This window comes from Diceros bicornis, assembly GCF_020826845.1.
Source record: "Diceros bicornis minor isolate mBicDic1 chromosome 7 unlocalized genomic scaffold, mDicBic1.mat.cur SUPER_7_unloc_2, whole genome shotgun sequence".
NCBI classification, from domain to species: Eukaryota; Metazoa; Chordata; class Mammalia; order Perissodactyla; family Rhinocerotidae; genus Diceros; species Diceros bicornis.
Genome location: NW_026690921.1, coordinates 853,116 through 877,278, shown reverse-complemented (window position 1 = coordinate 877,278; position 24,163 = coordinate 853,116). Strand labels below are relative to the sequence as shown.

At 39.2% G+C, this 24,163-nt stretch overlaps 1 protein-coding gene across 17 annotated transcripts in view; it reads left to right on the top strand.

Annotated features, from left to right (window-relative positions):
- Nucleotides 1-24,163, top strand: part of LOC131402314 (ral guanine nucleotide dissociation stimulator-like) — a 222,673-nt gene that overhangs the window by 106,585 nt on the left and 91,925 nt on the right. For 7 of the 17 annotated variants that reach the window (XM_058537140.1, XM_058537142.1, XM_058537143.1 and 4 more), the window contains one exon: nt 4,581-4,702. The exons of 2 other annotated variants lie outside the window; for them this stretch is intronic. Coding sequence is in view for 1 of the 15 variants with exons in the window: in XM_058537142.1 (XP_058393125.1) it covers nt 4,581-4,598 (18 nt within the window). In the remaining 14 variants the exon portion in view is untranslated. Of the gene's footprint in view, nt 1-4,580; nt 4,703-4,859; nt 4,998-5,739; nt 6,474-24,163 lie in introns of those variants that run through there. 8 more of the 17 variants (XR_009218522.1, XR_009218518.1, XR_009218519.1 and 5 more) reach the window with 4 other exon arrangements.

Sequence of the window (24,163 nt, the reverse complement as noted above, 5' to 3'; positions counted from 1 at the left end):
TCTCTCGGGCCAGCAGACCTGGTGGGGCTGGTCCAAGGTGTCCTCCCAGAGACCCGTCACTGCTAGGATGGGATGGGATTCTAGTAACCGGCCCCTTGACTATGTCACTGGACATCCTAAAAGGGATGGAGATGCTTAAACCAGGCTTTGGTTTGGACTGGTTCCCACAGTCACGCTGCTTCCTCTGTGAAGACATGACTATCCTTCTTTTCCTCTTACCCTACAAAAATAAATCATGATATTGGGTCAAATGACAAAGGATGCCTGCCATTTTAGGACAATTATCCTGGCTGTTTTGTACTTCCACCCTGCCTCTATCCTCTGGGGATCTGACCTGTGTCCTGGGATGTCATCAGGCAGATTTGCATCTAGAACAGAAAGCTCCAGGTCAAAACTCAAGGCTACTCCAGATCATTTCTCTCCCTCCATCCTGTTAACACCCCCTCCTTGTTTGAGTGTGTTTCTATTCCTTTCTTGTCCTTGTCACTCTCAACTGTACAAGTCCTGGCACTCCATCTCAGGACAGTGGGTCCCCAATCTTTTACTAAATCCCAAATCCCACCATTTCTGTGTTTTCTGACTACTCATTTGCTTAATCCATTGACCACTCGGTGTTCATAGAAGTGAAATCAATAGTGACATTGTCAACCAGCCCTTGTTAGCGACTTACTCCCACATCCCAGATGTTCACATAATCCAAATGGTTATGTTCAAAGTAAATAATTCAGAAAACATATTCACTTACCACAAATTCCTGATATCTAATACTTTTATTCAAACACTCATACAGTGGATACCTGTGCCTCAAGATAAGAAGTAATGCCAGATCACCGATCCTCACCTTAATTTCCTCCTACCCCTATCAATCCTGGATTCCATGGACTATGATCTCAATAATTTCCTTGGAATAATAAAAAATTCCTTACCACTTAGTTATGTTGTAAACCTCCAAACCCAGAAGATCCCGATTATCTGCCATGCCGCAGCTACTGCTGGTCTTATAACAAGCTGAAGAAAAAGCACGAAACATGATCTTTTGGTACCACTGTAAATACAAAACCATCTGCATCAACTGGGAAGCACTCATAATGCCTGAAAATTTTGTTCTCTTTTTTTGTGTTGGGTCAATAACAAAAAGAAAAATCAATTAAAAAGTGGACACGGGGGCTGGCCCCATGGCTTAGCGGTTAAGTGCGCACGCTCTGCTACTGGTGGCCCGGGTTCGGATGCCGGGCGCGCACCAACGCACCGCTTCTCTGGCCATGCTGAGGCCGCGTCCCACATACAGCAACTAGAAGGATGTGCAGCTATGACATACAACTATCTACTGGGGCTTTGGGGGAAAAATAAATAAATAAATAAAATTAAAGGCAAAAAAAAAAATTGGCAAAGGACCAGAATAGACTTTTTCCAATGAAGACATACTAGTGGCCAATAGGTGTATGAAAAGGTGTTTGGCATCACTAATCAGGGAATGCAAATCAAAACCACAATGAGCTATCACTTCACACCTGTTAAGATGGAGATTATCAAAACAACTAAAGGTGGCAAATGTTGGTGAGGATGTGGAGAAAAGAAACCCTTGTGGGAATGTAAACTAGTACAGCCATTATGGAAAACAGTATGGAGATTCCTCCAAAAATGAAAACTAGCACGTGATCCAACAATCCCACTTCTAGTATATACCCACAGGAATTGAAATCAGGGTCTCAGCGAGATACCTGCACTCTAATGTTCATTGCAGCTAATTTACAATAGCTAAGACACGGAAGTAACCTAAATGTCACTGATGGATGAAAGGATAAAGAAATGGAATATTAGTCAACCTTGAAAAAAGAAGCAACTCCTGCCATTTTTGACGACATGGATGGACCTGGAAGACATTAGGCTAAGTGAAATAAGGCAGACAGAGAAAGGCAAATACTCACTTATATGTGGAAACTAAAATAGTTAAACTCATACAAGCAGAGGTTAGAATAGTGGTTACCAGGGGTTGGGAGGATGGAGAATTTGGGAGCTGATGGTCAAAGGATACAAAGTTTTAGTTATCAAGATAAATAAGTTCTGGAGATGTAGGCTACGACATAGTGCCTACAGGTAACAAGACTGTATTGCATACATCACATTTGCTAATAGAGTAGATATTAAGAGATCTTACCACAGAATAATAGTAATAAAGGAGGTGAGAGAAAACTTTGGGAGGTGATGGATATGTTTGTGGCCTTGATGGTGGTGACAGTCTCAAGGGTGTATACTTATGTCCTAATTCATCAAGCTGTGTATGGAAAAGTATGACATCATCGTTGATTCTTCTGCATCTTGAAATACGCCGTGTCCTCATCACATGAGAAAATTTTGTAACTATATATGGGGACAGATGTTAACTGGGCTTATTGTGCTGATCATTTCGACATATACTCAAACATTGAATCATTAAATTGTACCCCTGAAACTAATATAATGTTGTATGTCAACTTTACCTCAATTAAAAAAACACAACAGACAAAATGATTTGAATATTGTAAAGGAGTTCAGTGAATCCTTGAAACTGCCCCACTCCTATATGGGAGTTACAGGAAGCAGAGAGGATGAAGGAAGATGGAAGAAAGTTGTACAAAAGAGTATTCAAATTAAAATCATTTGAGTTGCTATCAGCTCCTTGTGGCAGAGTTGTGTGAGCCCTGATCTTCTTTCACATTTATCCTGGAAAAGCATACTTTCAGATCCAACCCATAAGAGTTCATCATTTGCTCTAATACGAAAATCTCAACTTAATAAATAAAACCAAAACCATCCCTTATGTATGAATAAAGTTAGTGAACTTTACAGAGAAAAGAGCATATTTGCACAATCTCAATAAAGGAAACAGAAGAACTGAATGATGATCGAGTCTCAGTCAAGCTTATCTTTGAAAGCCAGTGAAGCCAGGATATCTTTTCAAGGATGTGTGTAGAGCTGTCAGCCTTGGAAGATAGAAATAGTGGCCTCCTCTAGAGCAAAGGACAGGCTTGCTTACTGCCCAATATAATAGAAATAACACCCCTCCCTGGGGCAAAGGTCAGCAGACTTCCTGCCCATTATCAAAGATTTGAGTTCCTTAAGCTCTGAGTTCTTGCAACCCTCTGCATGTCACCTGGCCCACTGTGTATCACCCTGTAGGAAGTGGGATTTAGTGAACTGGTGCAAATGTTGATACTCTGGCCACTAGTATTGTTGTGTCATTAAGTCCTTTGTCTCTGACCCATGGGTCTAGTTTCTTTTGCCAGCATCTATAAGACCATGGTAAGCTGACTTATTAGCTTGCAGATAAGGTAAAATATCATACCTTTCACGGTTCCTGACAAGCCCTTAATGTAACTAGTACTCTTAGGAACAGAGAGCTATCCAGAACAATATGTATGAATATTCTTCATCGAAGACTTCATGCAACCAAAATTTTAATAAGTCTCTCTGATCTCTTTTATTTCTACCCCAAGTAGAAGGAGAGGCACCAAACTATTACAGACCTAGGGCTTGTGCAAGCCACCTGGAGACCTAGTGATCAGAAACTTCCCATGGGGAGCAAAGACAGATGGGCATATTTCCAAAATGGACACATATGCCTCCTTATCATCCAAAAGACAGTACATTATCTTAATTTATGATGATTTCATTCACTAAAATCTTGTGATGGGCCAAAGATGCACATCTAAGAAGAGTGAGACACATGGCAGTTGTAAGCAGATTAACACATTTGGTGAATATCAAACACTGAACTAAACAGTGTTCTAATCTATTATAAGGTACAACAAATTTAATTAGGTCAATTAAATGATCTTTAATGGTATGCCTGATTATTACTCTGCAATAATAAACAAGAAACTCATGTAAATAACTATAATTGGTCTTACTTTAAAATATAATAGTCAAGACTGTTTGAGATAAGCTGGAGAGAAGGAAGGGGAGAAATAGATAAAAGTTAGCTGCTCTGAAGCCACTCTCAAGACCCCTGGATCTACATGTAATCCAGGAGATCGAGGCAGATGGCTGTGTGCCTAGATCCTCCTGCACTGTGCTTCTCAGGGATGTCACGGAGTTGAAGCAGCTTCCTAAATCATGTTTACACGTCCATGTGTACAATACCCCTGACCATGGGGAAGAAACACCATTCAATCATCCTTTACACCCCTCTAATTAACAATTAGATTTCAGAATCATTGTATCATTACATGATAATTTATTCTTCAAACCTGTAGGATGCCAAGCTAAAAGAAAATCAAATTTCAATGGCTTCTTTTCTTTGAAGGACCAAGATGTTCTTTCACACTTGGAATCCGGATTAGAGGATAAATCCATCAAATCAATGGAAACAAGTTATGAAATGGACAGAGGGATATTTCATTCATATATACACAGTTTGTACTGTGGCAAAAATAGAGTTATATTTTAAAAAATTAGAATTTCTTGAAATTTTAGAGATTTTAAAGACTTTGTTCTGCTTATACTCCCTTTGGTTTACCAAATCAAACTCACTCTTTAATGGGCATTTCTAGCATTGAGTGCTAATAACAGCAGCTTTTTTAAATTCTTATTTTTCCCAGGTCAAACACCAAGGGTAGAGGTCATCAAAAGATCAAGTCTAATCTACATACGGGTGTGGCAGCCTTAACTATGGATGTTCAAGCCAGACATTGCCAGAAGAACTACATCTCTTCACCCATAGGTGAGTTTTTACTAGTAATCACAGAAACTTAGGGATATCAAAGGAAATTTTTTATTAAGAACCCAAGTTATAGATTCCTCTCTTAGGTTCATTACTTTGAATTTTTGACTCAAATCATATATATCGATTGGACCATGTTCAATTCTATGATCTTTAGAAGATGCAACCTACAGCTGAAGAGAAACAGATACAACACCAATATCTTATCCTCTCTGAAGCCAAACTGAGAGCCCCTGGAGTGAGAAGTTTCCAAGAAAAGAAAAAGTCATCCATCTTCGGAAGAGAGACAGTAGAGGTTAGCCAAACATTCAACTTTAAATTGTTAACATGACTTGTTAGAATGTGATGGAGCACACCTTCTAAATTTCATGATTTTTCTCCAGAATATTGAGATGGATGACCTTGAAGTCCAGTTTCCCCATAAATGTATTTATTCCATGATAAAATTAATTTCCCTATAATTACCATGAAAATGTTACGTCATAGTCTCTGACTAAAAGGAAACAAAGCAAATTGAGCAGTTGAATAACAGTGTAATTAATTCCATACAAGGATCTTTACTGCAGCGTTATGTATAATAGTGAAACTGGATGTAATCCCATTTCTATCAAAGAAGAAGTAAACAGATTATGGTATTCCTGTTCTTTGGAATACCTCTAAAACATCTAAAATGGTAAGTTAGAATGATGTGCACTGATAAGGGGAGACGTCTATGATATATGATTTGGGAAACAGCAAATTGCAAAACGACGTAGTTATATAATTTATGTTAAAATACTTTATGTGTATTTATAAATTCATAGGAAATTTCCAGAAGAATAAACCCCACCCTGTTAACAATAGTGGCTTCTGAGTAGGGGAGTGAGTTTCAGGGAAGGGGATGAAAGGGGTGGGTTTCACTTTATATAGATCTGTGTACTTTGACTTTTTTTACAATATGTATTTCTTTCATAATTAGAAAAATGAGTGATGTAACCATTTGGTGCAGGGCAACAGTATTATGTTCACCAGTCTCTGTACTGTATGTTACTGCACAGCACGGACTGTAGGAGAAAGCCCAGAGGAGCAATGAAGACAAAGAAGACATGACACCTGCAAAAAGTCAGTGGAGTATTTCTACGTAACAAACCTTCCAGGTGAGTGACGGTCAGTATCTTCCACTGATCCAGCTCTCACAATAAACCTAGAACATGCCCAAGGTAAGCTGGAGGACTACGCCCCACTAGTCCATTCCCTGCCCAGGGCCTGTTTGTGCAGGGTGACTGCCATCAAGCAGACAATGGACTCAGGATGGAGCATGTGCCTTTGGGGAGGCTGGTAGAGAGGGACAAAGTGGAACACCAGCTAAGTGCACACACCTGAGAGGTGGAGTTCCAGGAGGAGACTCAAAATGTACCAAGAAACTGCGTGAAGGGAGCTACTCGACCTCTCTGAGCCTCAGTGTCCCCCCCTGTAAAATGGGGATGACAGGCCTACTTCACAGACCTGTTGGGGAAGATACATAAAAGTGCCTGTGACAGCCAGTGTCCATATTATTAACAAAGCCGTCTCCGACTTCAGAATAATCAATGAAAAGAATAATGTTGATGAGACCAAAGACGAGATGCTCAGCTTCATAACAGCCCCAGCAGCATGAGAGTGAGAGGAGCTCCGAGTAAGCAAGGTTCTTCACAGCTCCACTAGAGAGGATGAACATGGGCTACACCAGGATAAGTGGCTGTTGTACAGTGACTCGTGTAGTGAGGGTGGGTCCCTAAAGACACTGAAATCCAGTTACACACAGTGGCTCCTAGGAAACAACTAAAAGCAATCAACGCAGCAGATAGGAATAGGAAGGGGGCGAGCAGAGGAGGGTCAGAGCCACAAAATCTGAAGGAAGACACTGAACCACGATGAGTTCCCAGCTCTGTCAACAGCTGCTGTGGTGGCACCAGGAGATCAAACGTCTGAGACAGCCATTGTGGGGACTGCTGGGAGCAGAGTGTTCACTGCGGCCACACCCCAACAGCAGTACATCGGAGCACACACACCCTGAGACTTTCCTCTCCATTAATCCTTGTTTAAAGATGATGAGGGCCGGCCCCGTGGCTTAGCAGTTAAGTGCATGCGCTCTGCTGCTGGCGGCCTGGGTTCAGATCCTGGGCGCGCACCAATATGCTGCTTCTCCGGCCATGCTGAGGCCGCGTCCCACGTACAACAACTAGAAGGATATGCAGCTATGACATACAACTATCCACTGGGGCTTTGGGGGGAAAAAATAAATAAATAAAATCTAAAAAAAAAAAAAAAGACTTAAAAAAAAATAAGATGATCAATATCCTCATGTTACAATGTCTCTTTCCAACCCTTGTGGACGAGTGTAATCAGAACCCCCTGAAGAAGGCACAGGCCAGAATAGGATGGAACACTGGGGCCTGGGGGAGTCGCACTGCACCTGACCACACAGACTATCACCCGGGCCTATTGAACACAAGAGAAGAACCCAAGGATGTGGTCTAATGAGAATTCCCCATCTTGCCACATTCAGAGACACTACAGAGTTTCTCTTCCATTCTTTACAAAAATGTTAAAGAATTCATGTGTCATTAATTCATAAAGGGGCAAATTCTTGACAAAGTGACAGGGTCTAGATTCCATGACCAGGTTTTTCAGATGTTTTGATAATATCCCACATTCTGGAATCAGAAATGTAACCTATTGGGATGTGTAATATAAACAAGGACTTTTTTTCATGTAGATCAACGCCCAGATTTTTAGAGATGACATAAATCATGAAAGCTGCTAACCATTCTTCCACAAGTTTCAATAAGACTTTTAAGTTAATTTACCAATCTCAGGAAAAAAGAATTTGGCAATTCAAGTTTTTTGTTTCTGCATTCAAACGTACAGTACAGGCAAGAGAATGAGCAGAAAAAAATTAACAAGAAGGTCTTGTGCCTGCCCGGTGGCTTAGCGGTTAAGTGTGCGTGCTCTGCTATTGGTGGCCCAGGTTCGGATCCCGGGCACACACTGATGCACTGCTTGTCCGGCCATGCTGAGGCCACGTCCCACATACAACAACTAGAAGGATGTGCAACTATGACATACAACTATCTACTGAGGCTTTGGGGAAAAAAAAGGAGGAGGATTGGCAATAGATGTTAGCTCAGAGCCGGTCTTCCTCAGCAAAAAGAGGAGGATTAGCATAGATGTTAACTCAGGGCTGATCTTCCTCACAAAACAAAAGAAAAAAACAAGGTCTTGGTTGCATTTCATCTTTTGCAAATAAGCAGGATATTTTATGCTCTGTTCCTTTCAATACTCTAAACAATTTTTATAGAATATGGTACATCTGATTATCCCTAGGCGTGTTTATCCTGAAAACTTGCCGGAATCCAAAGCAGAGATGTTAAAGCTGATGGGTTTCAAATGCTGCCCAAGTGCTGTCTACCTTGAACATCCCTCTCCCAAAGATGGACCACCAGTCTCTTCCTGAGGGATCAGAGTCATCACCCGTGTCCCTGAGAGACTGGCCACTCAGGCCTGAGCTGAGATTAGGCTATCAATCTAAATGGCAAAATGCTTAAGCTATTCTCATCTTAAGGATGCTGTTTCAGAGGCCCCTGCACTGGAATGGGTTGGTGAAAATGTTCTACTAGATACTTGCCTGGGAATTGGGTTGTTCTCCTCTGCCCTTGGCGGATCCTGGGGAAACCAATGATTAACCTCACGGATGCCTCAACTTCCACTTCTGTGAAAAAGGCAAGCAACAGCCACTGTTACCACCCTGCAAAGCTCTCAAGTTGTGCTTGCAAGAGGGGACACAGGGCGAATTTCTCCGAAAAGCTAATGAAATGATGGCACTTTGGCTGGAGAAGGCAGATGGCAGCAGGCAGAGGAAAGTTTCTGGGATGTCAAACCAGTTCCCATAAGCACTTTAGAGAAGCACCTGGCACTGGACTAGGTAGGAGGCTGTGGAAATACCCACAGATATGCAGGTGGGAGGAGGAATCAAGCAACGGACGGAGGCGATGTGGAATAAACATGAGTCCGGCTTCAATTTTGGACAAAAGCAGTTGCATGATGCAGGCCCGCGGCTGCCAATGCAGTCGCTACACCCTCCTAACACCTTGGTCCCTCTCATCCTGTCACATCCCTCTGAGACTCAGTCCCCGTGGAGCAGGTGCAGGACCACAGGGCAGAGCACACCTCCTTGCTCTTCCCCTCAGGGCTAGGCACCGCCCCGTGCCCAGAGCATCCAGGGAGTTGTAGTCCTGTAGTCCTGCAAGCTCCCAGCCTGGAGCGGTTGAGAGACAAAAGCTCCCAGCATGCAGAGCTAGGGGCCCCAACTCCCTCCTTGTCCCTCCACCCCTGGGCCCCACTCCTCTCCTTGTCCACCCCACCCTCTATCATGCCTCTTCTCTCTACCACGCCCACCCTCCATGCCCTGCCCAACGCCTGGAGTATGCGCAGTGTGGTTGGGCTGCATCCCTTGAGGCCGGGACTCAGGTAGGGGTAGGGCTCACCAGCCTGGCTGTTGCTGAGGATGCTTGCAGCCCTCGTGGAAGCTCCCTGGCCAGTACTTGAAATGTAAATTCAATATCTAAAATGGAAATACCGGGTGACTGGGATCCTGGAATTTGCCTTTTCAAGGCCACTTGTCCTACTATCCCCTCCATCCCTCCAGGCTGCCATGATCCTCCCTTTGGACTCCATGGTCAGGGTCATTGAAGAGATCCTCCCTTTGGACCCCGCCTGCCTGAAGGGCCTATACCTTGGTCAGGCATCTTAGAAGGACTGCTGTGAGCCATGTCATAAAAAGGAGAAAACATCACAGTGGACAGCCCCAATTCCTGCATATACAGATGGGAAAATTAGGTGCACTGGTAAGTGACTCCTAAGCCGCTTCAGGGGACCACACGCAAGCCCCTTCTCCGACGCTGCACACAGGCCTTGTTCACTGGACTTCCTTGGCCTCATTAACACAGGCAACAGCACTGAAACTTCCCGTTGTTCCTTCCCACAATGTCAGGGAAGTTTGTGTAGGAAGGTAATTGCAATTTCTGCTCTACTATAGGGCTGGCTCCTTGGGAACCAGTTTTAATATCTCTTTTTAAATATACCCACAGAATCACAAAATAATTAAACAAAATAATTTGTTGCTCTTGGGGGTTATAGCGATAATTCTCTTGAGTCGTTTTTCCATTTAGCTTCTCTGATTGACTCCAAATACTACAGCACCACACCCTTCTAGACTGGTGGATGTGCAGCTCCACTTCTTTGCAAGGAGGACACGCAATAGCAGAATATCCATGGCCCAACTTTCTGGAGCATCAGTATTACTACAAGATTTGGAAGAAGCTAAGTTAGGTCATTTCCAGGGTAAGGAATTAAAAACTTAAAACTAAGATGAGGTGGGAAAGTCATATACCGTTAATAGTTGTCAGTAATCTGTGCCTGAAATGTCAGACTTTCTCTGAGAAAGAACTCTGAGACTCTACTTCCCATTGTTTTAAATAGGAAAAATTAGAAGACATAGCAAATCTATCGAAAAATCCTACCAATTTCCTAAGTCACGTTATGGCACCTACACATAAGTTATGAACATCATTGCTCCTCGTTTTCTTCCTCATTCAACCCAGTCCCACAGGTCTTGAGTGCATGCTGTGATCACTGCACTGTGCTAGATGTCAAGGCCTTGGTGAGCATCATTGTGGGGGTGGACGTTGATGGAAAAAGATTGCATCATAAAAATTCAAAGCCATGCCACTTGCCAAATTGAGGCAAAAATGGAAAGATCTAGGATGCCAAGGAAGGGTGAGGGCATTAACAGATACTTGGGAGTATTAAAATCCATCTGATGATGTCATGAGTGAACGTGTTCCACTTTAAAACAAAACACTGCTGTTGTTCTCAGATATTGAGTTAGTATCTTTGTGCAAATATGCAGGATTTAAAGTGTTTATTGATGTATAACATGCATACAGAAATATATGCAGAGGTCATCCGTGTAAACCTTAAATAATTATTACAAAGTGAACACACTTGTGTGACCAAGAACTAGCACCAGCTTCATTCAGGCCCCGACAATCCCTTTCTCCCCCCTTCCTCCCCAAAGGTAACCAATATCTTACCAGCAAACACTGTATATCGAGTTTGTCTTCTTATACAAGTGTTTTATTACAGGAAAATTTAAACAATATACAAAATAAACAAAATAGCATAGTAGGCCCATCACCCAGCTTCAACAACTACTAATCATCTGCATTTTATGTTTTATCCAGACTCCATCCCATTCTCACCTCACTGTATTATTCTTTTAGTCCTTTTTGTATGTGTTGGGGGGTAAGATGTACACACACTGAAAGGCACAAATCTCAATCGTACAGTTTTGGCAAATAAACATGCCCATATAACCTTCACTCCTTTAAGAATAAAGTATTTCCATCACTCCCAGAAAACTCTTTCCTGTTCCTTCCCAGGCAATTTTTTCCTTCCCCCGAGGCAACCACTGTTCTGGTTTTTTCACCATAGGTTCATCTTGGCAGAAATCAGCCCACGTGTATTGTTTTCTGTCCAGCTTGCCTCCCTCGGCACGAGGTAGATGAGACTCACCCAGCACGTGTGTGTCAGCATTTGCTCCTCAGCACGGCTGAGGGCGTTCTGCTCTGTGGATGCCCCAAAGTGGGCTCGTCTTCCTCCTGGGGATGTGCAGGTCATCTCCTGTGAACATTCTTGTACAAACACTTTTTGTATGCTGTTTAATTCCTTTATTAACATTTAAGTGACACACCTTTGCAGTTTTTAGTGGTTGATCCAGATTACAATATGCATCTTTAACATATCACAGCTGTCCTAGACTTAATAGTGCACCAGTTTAAGCAACGTAAAATATGGAAGCCTTGCTACAGAACAGTTCCATTTACCTCTGTCTGTCCTTTGTGCTATGTTGTGATAAATTTTACATTTACCCATGTTATAAATCCCACAATACAGTGTTATGATTTTTCTTTAAATAGTCATAGGTCTTTTAAAGAAGTTAAGAGAAAAATGTTTAGTATTGGGAGGGAAATGTTTTGAGGATCTGCAAATGTACTGTTTCTTCTCTAAGTTTCACTCACAGTTTTTGCATTCATCAGTCAGTCTTGCCTACAGTAATTATTACTGTGGTGTTCTAGTGACGATTTGCTATTTCATGCTATCCAGCAGCGTTTATTATTTGGAATTATGTGAGGAATATTCCCCCCCTCCCTCTCCCTGCTTTCTACCTGTCTTTCTCTCTTTCTCTCATTCTTCCCCCCCCCCTTTTTTTCTTTCTTCCTTTCTTATTTAATCTTCCTTATATCAGTACAGACTCATGGATATTTATTTTATTCTCTGGGTAATAATCCAATGCTACCATTATTTATTTTGTTGCTCCCAGTTTTCCAGCTTGAGCCATTGGGAAGTCTTTAAGATTGATTCCTTTTGACACATCTCATCATTTTCTGTGTTTTTTTGAAAGCACTTTCCTACTTTCTGGCAATACAAGAAGCTCCAGGCTCATATTGTATTTCCCCTCCCCAGATCTAGAATTAGCCAGTTCTCCAAGAAAACCTGGTTCTTTTTATTGGAGAATGATATTTAGAAACCAAAATCTGGGAGCTAGGTGTGCCCATTGATACTAGGGTGTCACTGCTTCTAGACCCTCTCAGCAGAGCTTGGAAATGTATGAATGAATATAAACTCAGGTATACACATCTACCTATCGATATATCAATCAATCTATCTATCTATCTGGATAGATATATTAAAAGAGTCATGGATTCATATTGATACTTCCAACTCCAATCCAGCACCACAGAGTTTATTCCAGCATTCTCCTTTTGTTTATTTGTAACTTCTTTCACCAACAGTGAGAAACTTAACTCCAGTTATCTACAATATATTTACTAATGTGTCAAGTAGTTTCAGAATCGCTAATCCATACTCTTATGAAAAACAAATTTACCACCTAGAGTACAGTGTTTCTGTACAGTACTTTAGTTTTACAGTATCCCATCAAAACACTGTCTTCCAAAGTTATTTAGGTCAGGACCTTTCATCCCCACCCCTTCTGTGTGGTTATGTCACATGCTTGTAATACAGTGAGGTTCATTTGTCACTGCATTCCATCTGAGTTCCCCAGCATCCTGATTGATTTTTAAAATTTGCAGAGTAAAATTCACTCTATGTGGTGTACAGTTCTATGGGTTTTGACAACTTTATGGTCATGTATCCACGTCCACGGTACCACACAGAGCTGTTTCTTTCACTCTCAAAATTCTCTCATACTGTCTCTTTGTAGTCAACCCCTTCCCCCATTCCATCCCTTGGCAACCACTGATCATTTTCCATCTCTGTAATGCTGTCTTTTCTAGAAAGTCATATAAATGGAATCATATACTATATAGCCTTTTGAATCTGGCTCCCTTCACTTAGAGATATGCATCCAAGATTCATCCATGTTGTAGTGTGAATCAAGAGTTTATCCTTTTTATTGCCCAGTAGTATTCTAAGGTACTGATGCACCACAGTATCTTTTCCATTCACCTGACGAAGGACATTTAGTTTGTTGCTGGCTTTTCACAATTATGAATAAAATGGCTATGAAGATTCACGCAAAGATTTTTGTTTAAACATTAGTTTTCAATTTGCTTCAGTAAATCTCTAGGAGTGGGATATCTGAGTCATATAATAAGTGTATGTTTAACTTTATAAGAACCTGCTAAACTGTTTTCCGAATACAACTATCATGCTGCATTCCCAGTTCTAGTTGCTCCTAGTCCTCACCAGCACTTGGTATTTGCAATTTTATTTTTTATTTTAGCCACCTAATAGGTGTGCGGTATCTTATTGTGGCTTCTGCTTCCTTTTTGAAAGTGAGTTCTGCTAAATACAGATCCTGTGTTGACTTTTGGGTTTTCTTTCTGCACTTGAGAGATGTCATTTTGTTGTTGATTTGTCTCTTTTGCTTTTGATAATATATCATCCATCATTCATATTATTTCTCCCTGTATGTAATGTCTTCCCCTGTATATGTGTATTTCCCTGACTGCTTTCAAGATTTTCTTTTTATCTTTGGATTTTAGCAGCTTGACTATCATGTGCCTAGGTATGGTTTTATTTTGTATTTTATTTTGTGGGTTTCCTGACTTTCTTGGATCTAAAATTTTAGATTTTTCATGAAATTTTGGAAGTTTTATGCTATTACTCATTGATTTGCCTTTCTGCTTCATTTAATTTTTTGTCTCTCCCCTCTCTGATGGGGACTCACTCATCTCACAGGTCTTAAGGCACTCTTCATTTTTCTCAAAACTTTTATGTTCTTTTCTTCAGACTGGATAATTTCTATTGCTCTATCTTCATGTTTCTCCTAATGTTTCTAATCTACTGGTAAACTCAAAAATATTTTCTGTATTTCACCTTCCTATTTGGTTCTTTTTTGTAATTTCCATTTCTCTGCTGAGTTTCTATATCTGTTCATTCATTATGAGAATATTTTTCTTTACCACCATGATCATCTATATAAAAGCTGCTTTCTCATCCTTGTCTGCTAATTGCAACACCTTGGGAATAGTTTCTACTGCCCACTTTTGGTCGTATATGGATTATATTTTCCTATTTCTTCAAATCTCATGATTTTTTAAATTATGTACTGGAAACCATGGATGATAGTTATAGAGACTCTGGATTCTATTGTGTCCCTTTGAAGAGTGTTGTTATTTTTCTAGCAGGGAGTTAACTTGGCTGGACTGAAACTCCAATCCTATCTCCTTTACAACCGGCATAGCTGAAATCCTCATTCAGTTCTTTCATCTTCCAACTGCTGTTTTTACACTAGGCCCTCTGGGGCCTACCCTGCATGTGTGTTGTTCAAAGATCTGCCAATTTGGTGTGTGTGGGGGGCAGACTTTCATACATATTTTAAGATTTTCCTCTTTGTGGTTCCCTCCCTTCCAGAAATTTCTCCCCCAACTTTCCAGCTACTCTGCCAGCCCCAAAATACATCCTCTAACATTACAAGTAATACTATAGTTTTTCCCCTGTCTGGGCCATGTACAGATTTTGGAATGCTTTGAGGTAAAACACTCAAGCTTGCAAACATATCCTGGTAAAATTCCCATGATTCAAGGGAAGACTCCCCCTCGGTTCTGCTTGCCTTTGGAAGAGATTTATGCATACATACATATACACATTTATTGTATGTGTATTACATATAGATACATGATTCTATATAAATATATATAATATTTCGTGCAGATTTTATCATTGTTATCTGTGACAGTGTTAGTTCAACAAGCTACTCCACTATTACTGGAAGCTAGACCTCAGTTTTTTTTCTTTTTTGCATTTTATATAAATGGAATTATAAAATATATAGCCTTTTGAATATAATTTCTTTTATGCAGCGTTATGGTTGTGATATTCATCCATGTTATTGCATGTAGCCAGTGTTTGTTCATTTGTTGAAAATAATTAATGTTGTTAAATGGTCATAAAATATGCATAACATGAAATTAACCACTTTATCCATTTTTAAGTGTACAGTTCAGTGACATTCAGTACATTCACATAACTGTGTAGTGATAACCTCCAACCATCCACAGATCTATTTTCACCTTCTGCTGAAACTCTGTGCCCATTAAGCAACAACTCCCTGTTGTCCCTCCCTCTTGCCCCTGGGAACCACCATTCTCCTTTCTATTCCTATGAATTTGACTACTCTAAGTACCTTATATGAGTGGAATCATACAGTATTTTTCCTTTTGTGTCTGGCTTTACTTCACTTAGCGTAAAGTCCTCAAGGTTCATCCACGTCATAACATGTGTCAGAATTCCATCCTTTTTAAGGGTGAATGGTATTCCACTGTGTTTTACACCACAATTTTTGTCAACTCATCCGTTTATGGACACCTGGCCTGCTTCCAGCTTCTGCTTATTTTGAATAATGCTGTTAAGAACACGGGTGTATGTATATGTCTTTATATATGTGTTCAGTTCTTTTGGGTTTATACCCATATATGGTGTTCTGAGATTCATTTTTTCACATGTGAGAGGGTTCCCCACACCTCCAACAAGCAATTCTTGGAATGCCAGCTGGTTGTCAGATAATTCAACTCAATTTGATGCTGTCAACCCAGAGATACATCAGATTCCACAGTTTAAGGGCTCAGTCCTATAAGACTGCACACCCACCCAACCTCACCTCAACTTCAGATGCCAGTTACAAGCCCAGGCTGTTACCTGTACTTCTGACTGAGTGACTGTAAACCAGAGATTCCCACAACTTCCCCCTTGGGTTTGATTAATTTGCTAGAGTGGCTCACAAAACTCAGAGAAACATTTACTAGATCACCAGTTTATTATAAAAAGATATAACTCAAGAGCAGCCTGATGGAAGTGGTTCAGAGGGAAAGGTATGTGAGAAGGGGCACAGAGCTTTCATGCCATCTCCAGGTGCACCACTCTCCAAGCACTCCTTGTCATTGCCAATCTGGAAGCTCTCTGAAACTCATTCTATTGGGATTTTTATGGAGGCTCCCTCACGTAGGCATGATCAATTATTAACTCAGTTTCTAGCCTCTCTCCCCTCTCTGGAGGATAAGGGATAGGACTAAAAATTCCAAGCTTCTAATCGGGGCTTGGTCTTTCTGGTGACCAGCCCCCATCCAGGAGCCCACCCAGAGTTGCCTCAATAGAACAAATGATTCTCCTAGTGTTCTTATCACTTAGGAAATTACAAGGGTTTTAGGAGCTCTGTGTCAGGGATGGGGTCAAAGACAAATATTAGAACAAGAGATGCTCCTAGTGTTCTTATCATTTAGGAAATTACAAGGATTTTAGGAGCTCTGTGCCAGGAACTGGAGACAGAGATCCATAAATATATTTTCTGTTATTTCAGAACCCATAGGTAGAATTTCTAGATCATATGGTAATTCTATTTTTCATTTTTGAAGGAACTGCCATACTGTTTTCCACAGTTTTATATTCTCACCATCCAAGCACAAGGGTTCCAATTTTTCAAAATCCTTGCCAACGCTTGTTATTTTCTGATTTTGTGAGAGTAAAACTATTCTAATGTGTGTGAAGAGGTATCTCAATGTGGTTTTATTTTGCATTTTCCTGATACTTAGTGATGTTGAGCATCTTTTCACGTGTTTACTGACCATTTTATGTCTTTGGAGAAATGTCTAGTCAAGTCCTTTGTGCATTTTTAAATTGGGTTGTTTTTTTATTGTTGAGTTGTGGGAGTTCTTTATATATTCTAGATATTAATCCCTTATCAGATATGTGATTTGCAAATATTTTCAACCATTCTGTGGGTTGCCTTTTTACTTTGTTAATAGTATCTTGTGATACAGAAAACTTTTGCATTTTGATGAAGTCCAATTTGTTGTTTTTTTATTGTTGCTTATGTCTTTGGTGTCAGATGAAAGAAATCATTGTTGGCAATGGCATTTGGACCCAATGACATGCAGCTTTTACCCTGTGTTTTCTTCTAAGGATTTTATAGCTTCAGCTCTAATATTAGATCTTTGATCCATTTTGAGTTAATTTTTGTATATTGTGTAAGGTAAGGGTCCAATCTCATTCTTTTGCATGTGGTCATCTAGTTTTCCCATCACTATTTGTTGAAAAACTTATCCTTTCTCCAATGAATGGTCTTTGCACCCTTGTCAAAAATCATTTGACCATATATGCAAAGGTTTATTTCTGGGCTCTCTATACTATTTCATTAGTATATTGTGCGTATTTATGCCAGTACCACACTGTTTTGATTACTTTGTAGTAAGTTTTGAAATCAGGAAGTGTGACTTCTCTAAATTGTTCTTCTTTTTCTACATTCTTTTTGCTATTTATGGTCCCTTGAGAGTCCATTTGAATTTTAGGATAGATTTTTCTATTTGTGCAAAAAACATCACTGGAATTTTTACCTCCTTGAGTAAGTTGATTCTTAAGTATTTTTCTCTTTTTGATGATATTGTAAATAAAAATGTAAAGTTTTTAAATTTCTTTTTCAGATTACTTATTATTAATGTATAGAAGAACAACTAATTTTTTCATGTTGATTTTGTGTTCCACTACTCTGCAGAATTTATCAGTTCTAAAAATTTTTTTGTGGAATTTTTAGGGGTTTCAACATATAAGATATTATTTGTAAACAAATATAATATTACTTCTTCCTTTCCAATTTGGATGCTATTGCTTTCTTTTTCTTGCCTAATTGCTTTGGCTAGAACATCTAATACCATGTTGAATAGAAATTGTGACAGTGGGCATTCTTGCCTTTTTCCTGATCTTAGAAGAAAAGCTTTCAGTCTTTCTCCCTTGAATACGATGTTCTCTGTGTATTTTTATATCTGGCTTTTATTATGTTGAAGTAGCTTCCTTTTACTCTGAGAGTTTTCTAGTGTTTTTAACATGAAAACATGTTTAGTTTTGTCAAGTCTTTTTCTGCATCCATTGAGATGATCCTGTGTTTTTTCCCCTCATTCTGTTAATGTGCTTTATTACATTGATTCATTTTCATATATTGAAACAACCTTGTATTCCAGAAATAAATCCCACTTAAAAATGATGTATAATCCTTTTAATATGCTGCTGAATCTGGTTAGTTATTACTTTATTGAGGATTTTTGTATCAATATTCATCAAAGATACTGACTTGTAGTTTTCTTTTCTCTTAGTGTCTTTGGCTTTCATATCAGGGTAGTGCTAACTCCATAGGATGACTTTAGAAGTATTCTCTCCTCTTCAACTTTTTGAAAGAGTTTGAAAAGAATTGGTGGTAGTTAATTAAAAAAAGGCTTTGGGCACACAAATAAATTCAGCATAAAATAAATACAAATAAATATTTTTTTAAAATGTGAAAAAGACTTTTTCTTAAAAAAAAATAAAAATTAAGCAAGTACATCCCTTATCACTTTATTTCTAAAAGGGTTTTTTAACCTAATAGTAAGCAGAAACAAATCGTTAAAATTAAAATGACTCAAGTCTTAATTTCCTTCATTGCAAATTTTCTGACAGAAGTATATGGTGCCATCATGTATGACATCTTTTATGAAAAAGTGGTCATTTTTTGTGGTATTTGAGAATATTATGAATTTCCCCAGTGGCCTTTGACAATACTCTGATATGCAAAGTTATCGTTTCAACATTTATGTCTTATTATTGTCCTTACCAAATTAACAAATTCTGTCAGGTGCTAATTAATCAACTACTTTTCATATGATTCAGGTTCTCCGCCACCAACTTCCATAACCATCAGGATATTCTGCAACTTCTGCAAGAGTAACAATTTTACCTTACACTGTATTTGTCTCATGTGGTTTAAAACATCCAGAAATCATTGATAAACTGACCCTGCCCAAACTAAAGCATGGTGAGTTATAAAAGATGGTCACTGTTAAGTGGGGAGGGATTGCAGGTTGAACTTAATTTTATAAGTGGTCAATTTATTACAATATATTGTTCTATTATCTATTTCACTTCTTTTTTAAAAAAAGTGGTATTTGAGGGCACTTAGATAATAAAAAGTTGAGAAGATAACGAACTGATATACTCTGTAAGCTTGAAATGTTTTCAAGCATAAGATACAATAAGAACTAAAACTAAGAAATGGCAGAGGAAATAGAGATAAGAGGATGAAATTGCAAAACTGAATCTATAATAATATCTCAATGGCTAGCGCTGTGGTGCCAAGAAGGTGGTGAAGTCAAAGAATTCGTAAAGATGATAATAGACTGCAAAGAAAAAAGACTGAAATTTTTGTAGAGAGAATTTTTACAGCGATATTACAGATAGAGAACAGGGAAGAGAAGTTGGAGTGAGAGACTATCTTCTTAAATTACTTCCACTGTAGAGAACAAAAAACCAATTTGCTGAAATCTTTATTCCCTTCTATGACCCTGTGGAAGATCAAGATTTGGCCACCCTGAAATCTATCTCTTTACCTTGGTTGTTTTCTCTGAGGGCATTTGACCTCCCCCACTAACTGCCTAAAGAATTTAAAACAAAACATCTGTTTCAGGAAGGAGTTATTATCATGATGGCTGTAAATATAATGTACAATAGATGTTACAATAGAAAAGACACCAACAAGCCCATCTTATCAGAAGTTCTGTCTCTGACCATATTCTTTGGATGGCCCTGCAAGGAGTTGCCGGACAGACATTTACATTTATAAGGGAAATCTCCATTTGTAAAGGTATCTGCCTCTCTGAATTGGGAAGAGGGGGAATGACCTCATTTCTAGAAACTTATCAATGTAAAAGGTGAGGCCTTAAATCTGCATAATAACCTCACTCTTGTTTACTGTGCTTTAGTGGTAATCTCCTGTAACTGACTCCCCCCACCCCCAACATCTTCCTTTGTCATTGGCTGAACATGATATTTAAGATGAGAATTCTGCTATTGTGTTGAGAAACGCAGTGTCCTTGCTTTCTCCCGTGCATACATGTTATTAAACTTGGTATTATTTTCTCCTTCTAACCTGTCTTGTTAATTATTTGGCCAGCCATAAGAACCTTAAGGAAAAGGGCAGAGGGAGATTCTCCCTCTATCCCGACAACCCTATCTTTACGTGCGAAATCTCAGCCCTGAATGAATGTCACATTCCTCCTTTTGCATCCCCGGGGAACAGGGCAAATAAGCTCATCTGAAACCTCAGCTGCCCAGCCTGTGAAATAAGGCTGGCCATCCATTCTCACAGAGGATCCAACTGGAGGTAGGATTTTTGCTTCTGAATTCAGCTAAACATCTTCAAAGAATTTTATCTGCCCTTCCTTATCCAGGGCTATCAGTGAAGGGCTGGCTGGCTTTTAGAGAAGACCAATTCACAGTCAGCTGAGACATTTTTTGTTGGGCTCTCTAGAGAAGGCTGTGGGGTTTGTCAGTAAGAGTTTACATCTATATGGGTTATATATTTTTATTTTATTCAGAGATTTATGAAGAAATTTACATGGTAAGTATTACTTATTATCAAGAAAAATGGTTGTGTATTCTCTGGTCATTTAAGCAAAATCCTCCTTTCAGGGTCCACCCATAGACAAAGCCCAGATTTAATCTCTGTGGGAGATCAAGATTTGGCCACCCTGAAATCTGTCTCTTTACCTTGGTTGTTTTCTCTAGGGACATTTGACCTCCCCCACTAACTGCCTAAAGAATTTGACATGGTGGCTCCTTCCTAGAACAGATCTATCATGACTGCTATAAAGATAATGCAGGATAGAGGTTACAATAGAAAACGCACCAACAAGCCCATCTTATCGGGAGTTCTGTCTCTCTGGCCACATTCTTTGGATGGCCCTGCAAGGAGTTGCCAAACAATCATTTACAAGGGAAGTCTCCATTTGTAAAGGTATCTCCCTCTCTGTATTGGGAAGAGGGGGATGAGCTCATTTCTAGTGACTTATCAATGTGGAAGGTGAGGCCTTGAGCTACATAATAAACCTTACTCTTGTTTACTGTGCTTTAGTGGTAATTTCCTGTAACTGACTCCCCCCACCCCCAAAATCCTCCTTTGTCATTGGCTGAAAATTGTATTTAAGACGAGAATTTCTGCTATTGTGTTGAGAAACGCAGTGTCCCTGCTTTCTCCCATGTATACATGTTATTAAACTTGGTATTATTTTCTCCTGCTAACCTGTCTTGTTGATTATTTGGCCAGCCAGAAGAACCTCAAGGGAAAGGGCAGAGGGAGATTCTCCCTCTTCCCCCGACAGTTTTGGCGTAGTCGTCAGGAGCCACACTGGCTGACAAGTTGCCTTCTCTGTCTGGAAGACCTGCCTTCTCCCTGGACTACTGCAGATGATGAGATACGGGAACGCCTGACGAAAGCCGGCAAAAGGTAAGACTTCTTACCACGTCAGCCTCCCAGAATGTCTATCTGCGGAGTCCGGCGGAAGGAAATGGTGAGAATTTTTTCTCTTTCTAAATTTAGATTGGCAGGAGAAAATATTTGGGAAACTAGTTTCTTGGGCTTTTAGTGATTCTTGGTTTAAATTTGGTAGAGTACTCTTGGTTTTGATCTTGATCCCTTTTCCTCCCAGAGTAATCTCTGTCTTGTTCTGTGTCCTGAGAACTTGGCTTTGTGACCAGTGAGAATCTTCTCCTTGGTCTCCACCATACGGAAGGTGCATTTACCGGGGTGCACCTCGGTGGCCAGTCGAGTAGACTGGGGTTCCGAACTGTCTCTTTGTCTGGCTGTGCCAAGCTCTCAGGGGAATTTGTTATAAAGGGCCCAGTCCGTAAGGGCTTTTGTCGTCTTTACCTTCGTTGCTTGTTAGTGCTCGAAAAATCCCATTCCAGTATCGCCTGCCCGGTGTCACAGATTAGCGGGTCTGTGACTGGAGGCGTCCCACACTATTGAGGGAGACCGGAGACACCATCCTTACCGCCTGTGCAATGAAGGTCTTTACTTTCTCTGAATATCTTTGGGAGTGAATTCTGTGGATCACGGGGGCTACATCATCTGCGCCCTCACCAGGGACGCCGCTTTGCGTCCATGGTAGATTTATTCTAAGCGTGGAAAGTTACCTCCGGGTCTTTCCTTAAAAAGGCTTATTGGTTCGAGTCACTATTGAAATAAATATACAAATGAAGATCCTACTCGTCAATGGCCAGACGACGGATCCTTTGAATTGGAAAAACTTCTAAATTGGGGGAAAAAAAATGTTTTGAGAGCTCTCACATAATTAGTTATTTGGTACCTAAGAAAAGGCCAAAAAAAAAGGAAGGGAAAAATTTGACTAGCCTTAAGACATTGACTCAGGTTACAATTGAATTGAGAACATGTAAAAGTGTAAGTGTTGATAAGATTATAAAGGTTGGAATGTTTGAGCTAATTTTACATAGAGGTTACATCAACTTTGCCTGAGTATGTTTTAAAATGTCTGACTGGGAATGCTTCCATTGTCCAAAATTAGAAGACCAAGACCTATTGATAAAAATCTTAATGATAACTATGTTTAAAGGTATAAGAGGTGATAAAATTTACATGAAATTTTGTAGGAAAAAACTGATGTTATTTCTATTACAGAACTGGTTAACAAAAATAGTAATTTAAATGATGGCTAATTTTATCTGAAGTCTTATGAAGTCTTATAGGCAATCTAAATAATTATTGGGAACAAGTAAATAGTTGTGAAAAAGATAAATGTTGGATGAACTATAACAATAATTATGTGTTATGGTGGTTACAGCTTCCAAACTCTTTTTGGTGACTTTTAGAGTTTTGCTAAAATTTATGATAAAAAATTCTCTGAGTATCATCATTTCCAAATAAGATATTAGACATTGATTGCTAAATGTACGTTTGTCTACTTTTAGCTTTTCATTACAGGAAAACTAAAAGGTGTTTTGGGTCTATTGGTAAACATGTGTTTTATTAAAAGATTGTACTATAAAGTAACATGTTTCTAGAAGTTATGAAGTGTTGATAAATTTTCCAAGCCACAAGATACTAATGTAAAAAAAAGTTTATAATTGTTTAGTTTTTACTTACAAATTAAGGTTTCTAAAGGTTAAAATTTCTAATTAATATATGTGATTGAAGCTACTAAATATTAAGAAAAATATGTCTGTGTACAAGGAAAGTAAGATGTATAAAGAAGGTGCAAAGAATGGAAATATTTTGTTTGGTTAAGAAAGATAAATTTGTCCTCAAGTACTAGAAGGGAAAAGAAAGACATGGGACAAATTCTAGATGTAAAAAGAAAGTTATAGAAGGTTTGTGGAAGAGGAATTCTGGAAAAGGAGTTTTTGTATGGTCAAGTTGGCTAAGATTGAAATGAATTTAATTAAGTAAATGAGTTTTAATAGCAGAAGTAAGCTGGTGCAAAATTGAAATTTCTCGTAAAAAGATAATTTGCTTAAACTTGATAAAGAGGTTATAAAAGATTTTTCTTTACCTTTGAGTAAGTCTACCTAAAAAAAAAAAAAAATACCTGTTAAAATAATTTCCTACGTTCAAAAGACTGAGGTCTCGCTATTAAGGCTTTTTGGACTGTTAATGTTCTGTTTGCTTTGATTGCTTATATTTTTGACAAGCTCCACCAAAATTCATATCTTAAAATAAGTCTTTTTTTCTTTGAGAATTTTCAAAGGGCCCTGAAACTTCTCAAAGAAATTTGCCCTCTTCCTATAAGGAGGAAGATACTAAACTTATTAGGCTTATTCAGTATGTTAAATTACATAGAAAACATTGTCAGACAAGTGAAGATAAAACCTTCTTAGGTGGTATTATGTGGGCAACTGTTATTGATATAGGTGTTTTAAAATTGTATAACATTACTGAAATTCTGATCTGTCCTGATTATCAGTCATAATTCTGGTTATTATTATTTTAAAGTGTTGTATGTCACAAAATTAACCAAATTTCTTTGTCAGTTGCCATTTTGAGGTCTTGTTGTTTACAGACTCATTTCTTTGCTCTAATGTTTTTGCAAAATATGTTTCAAC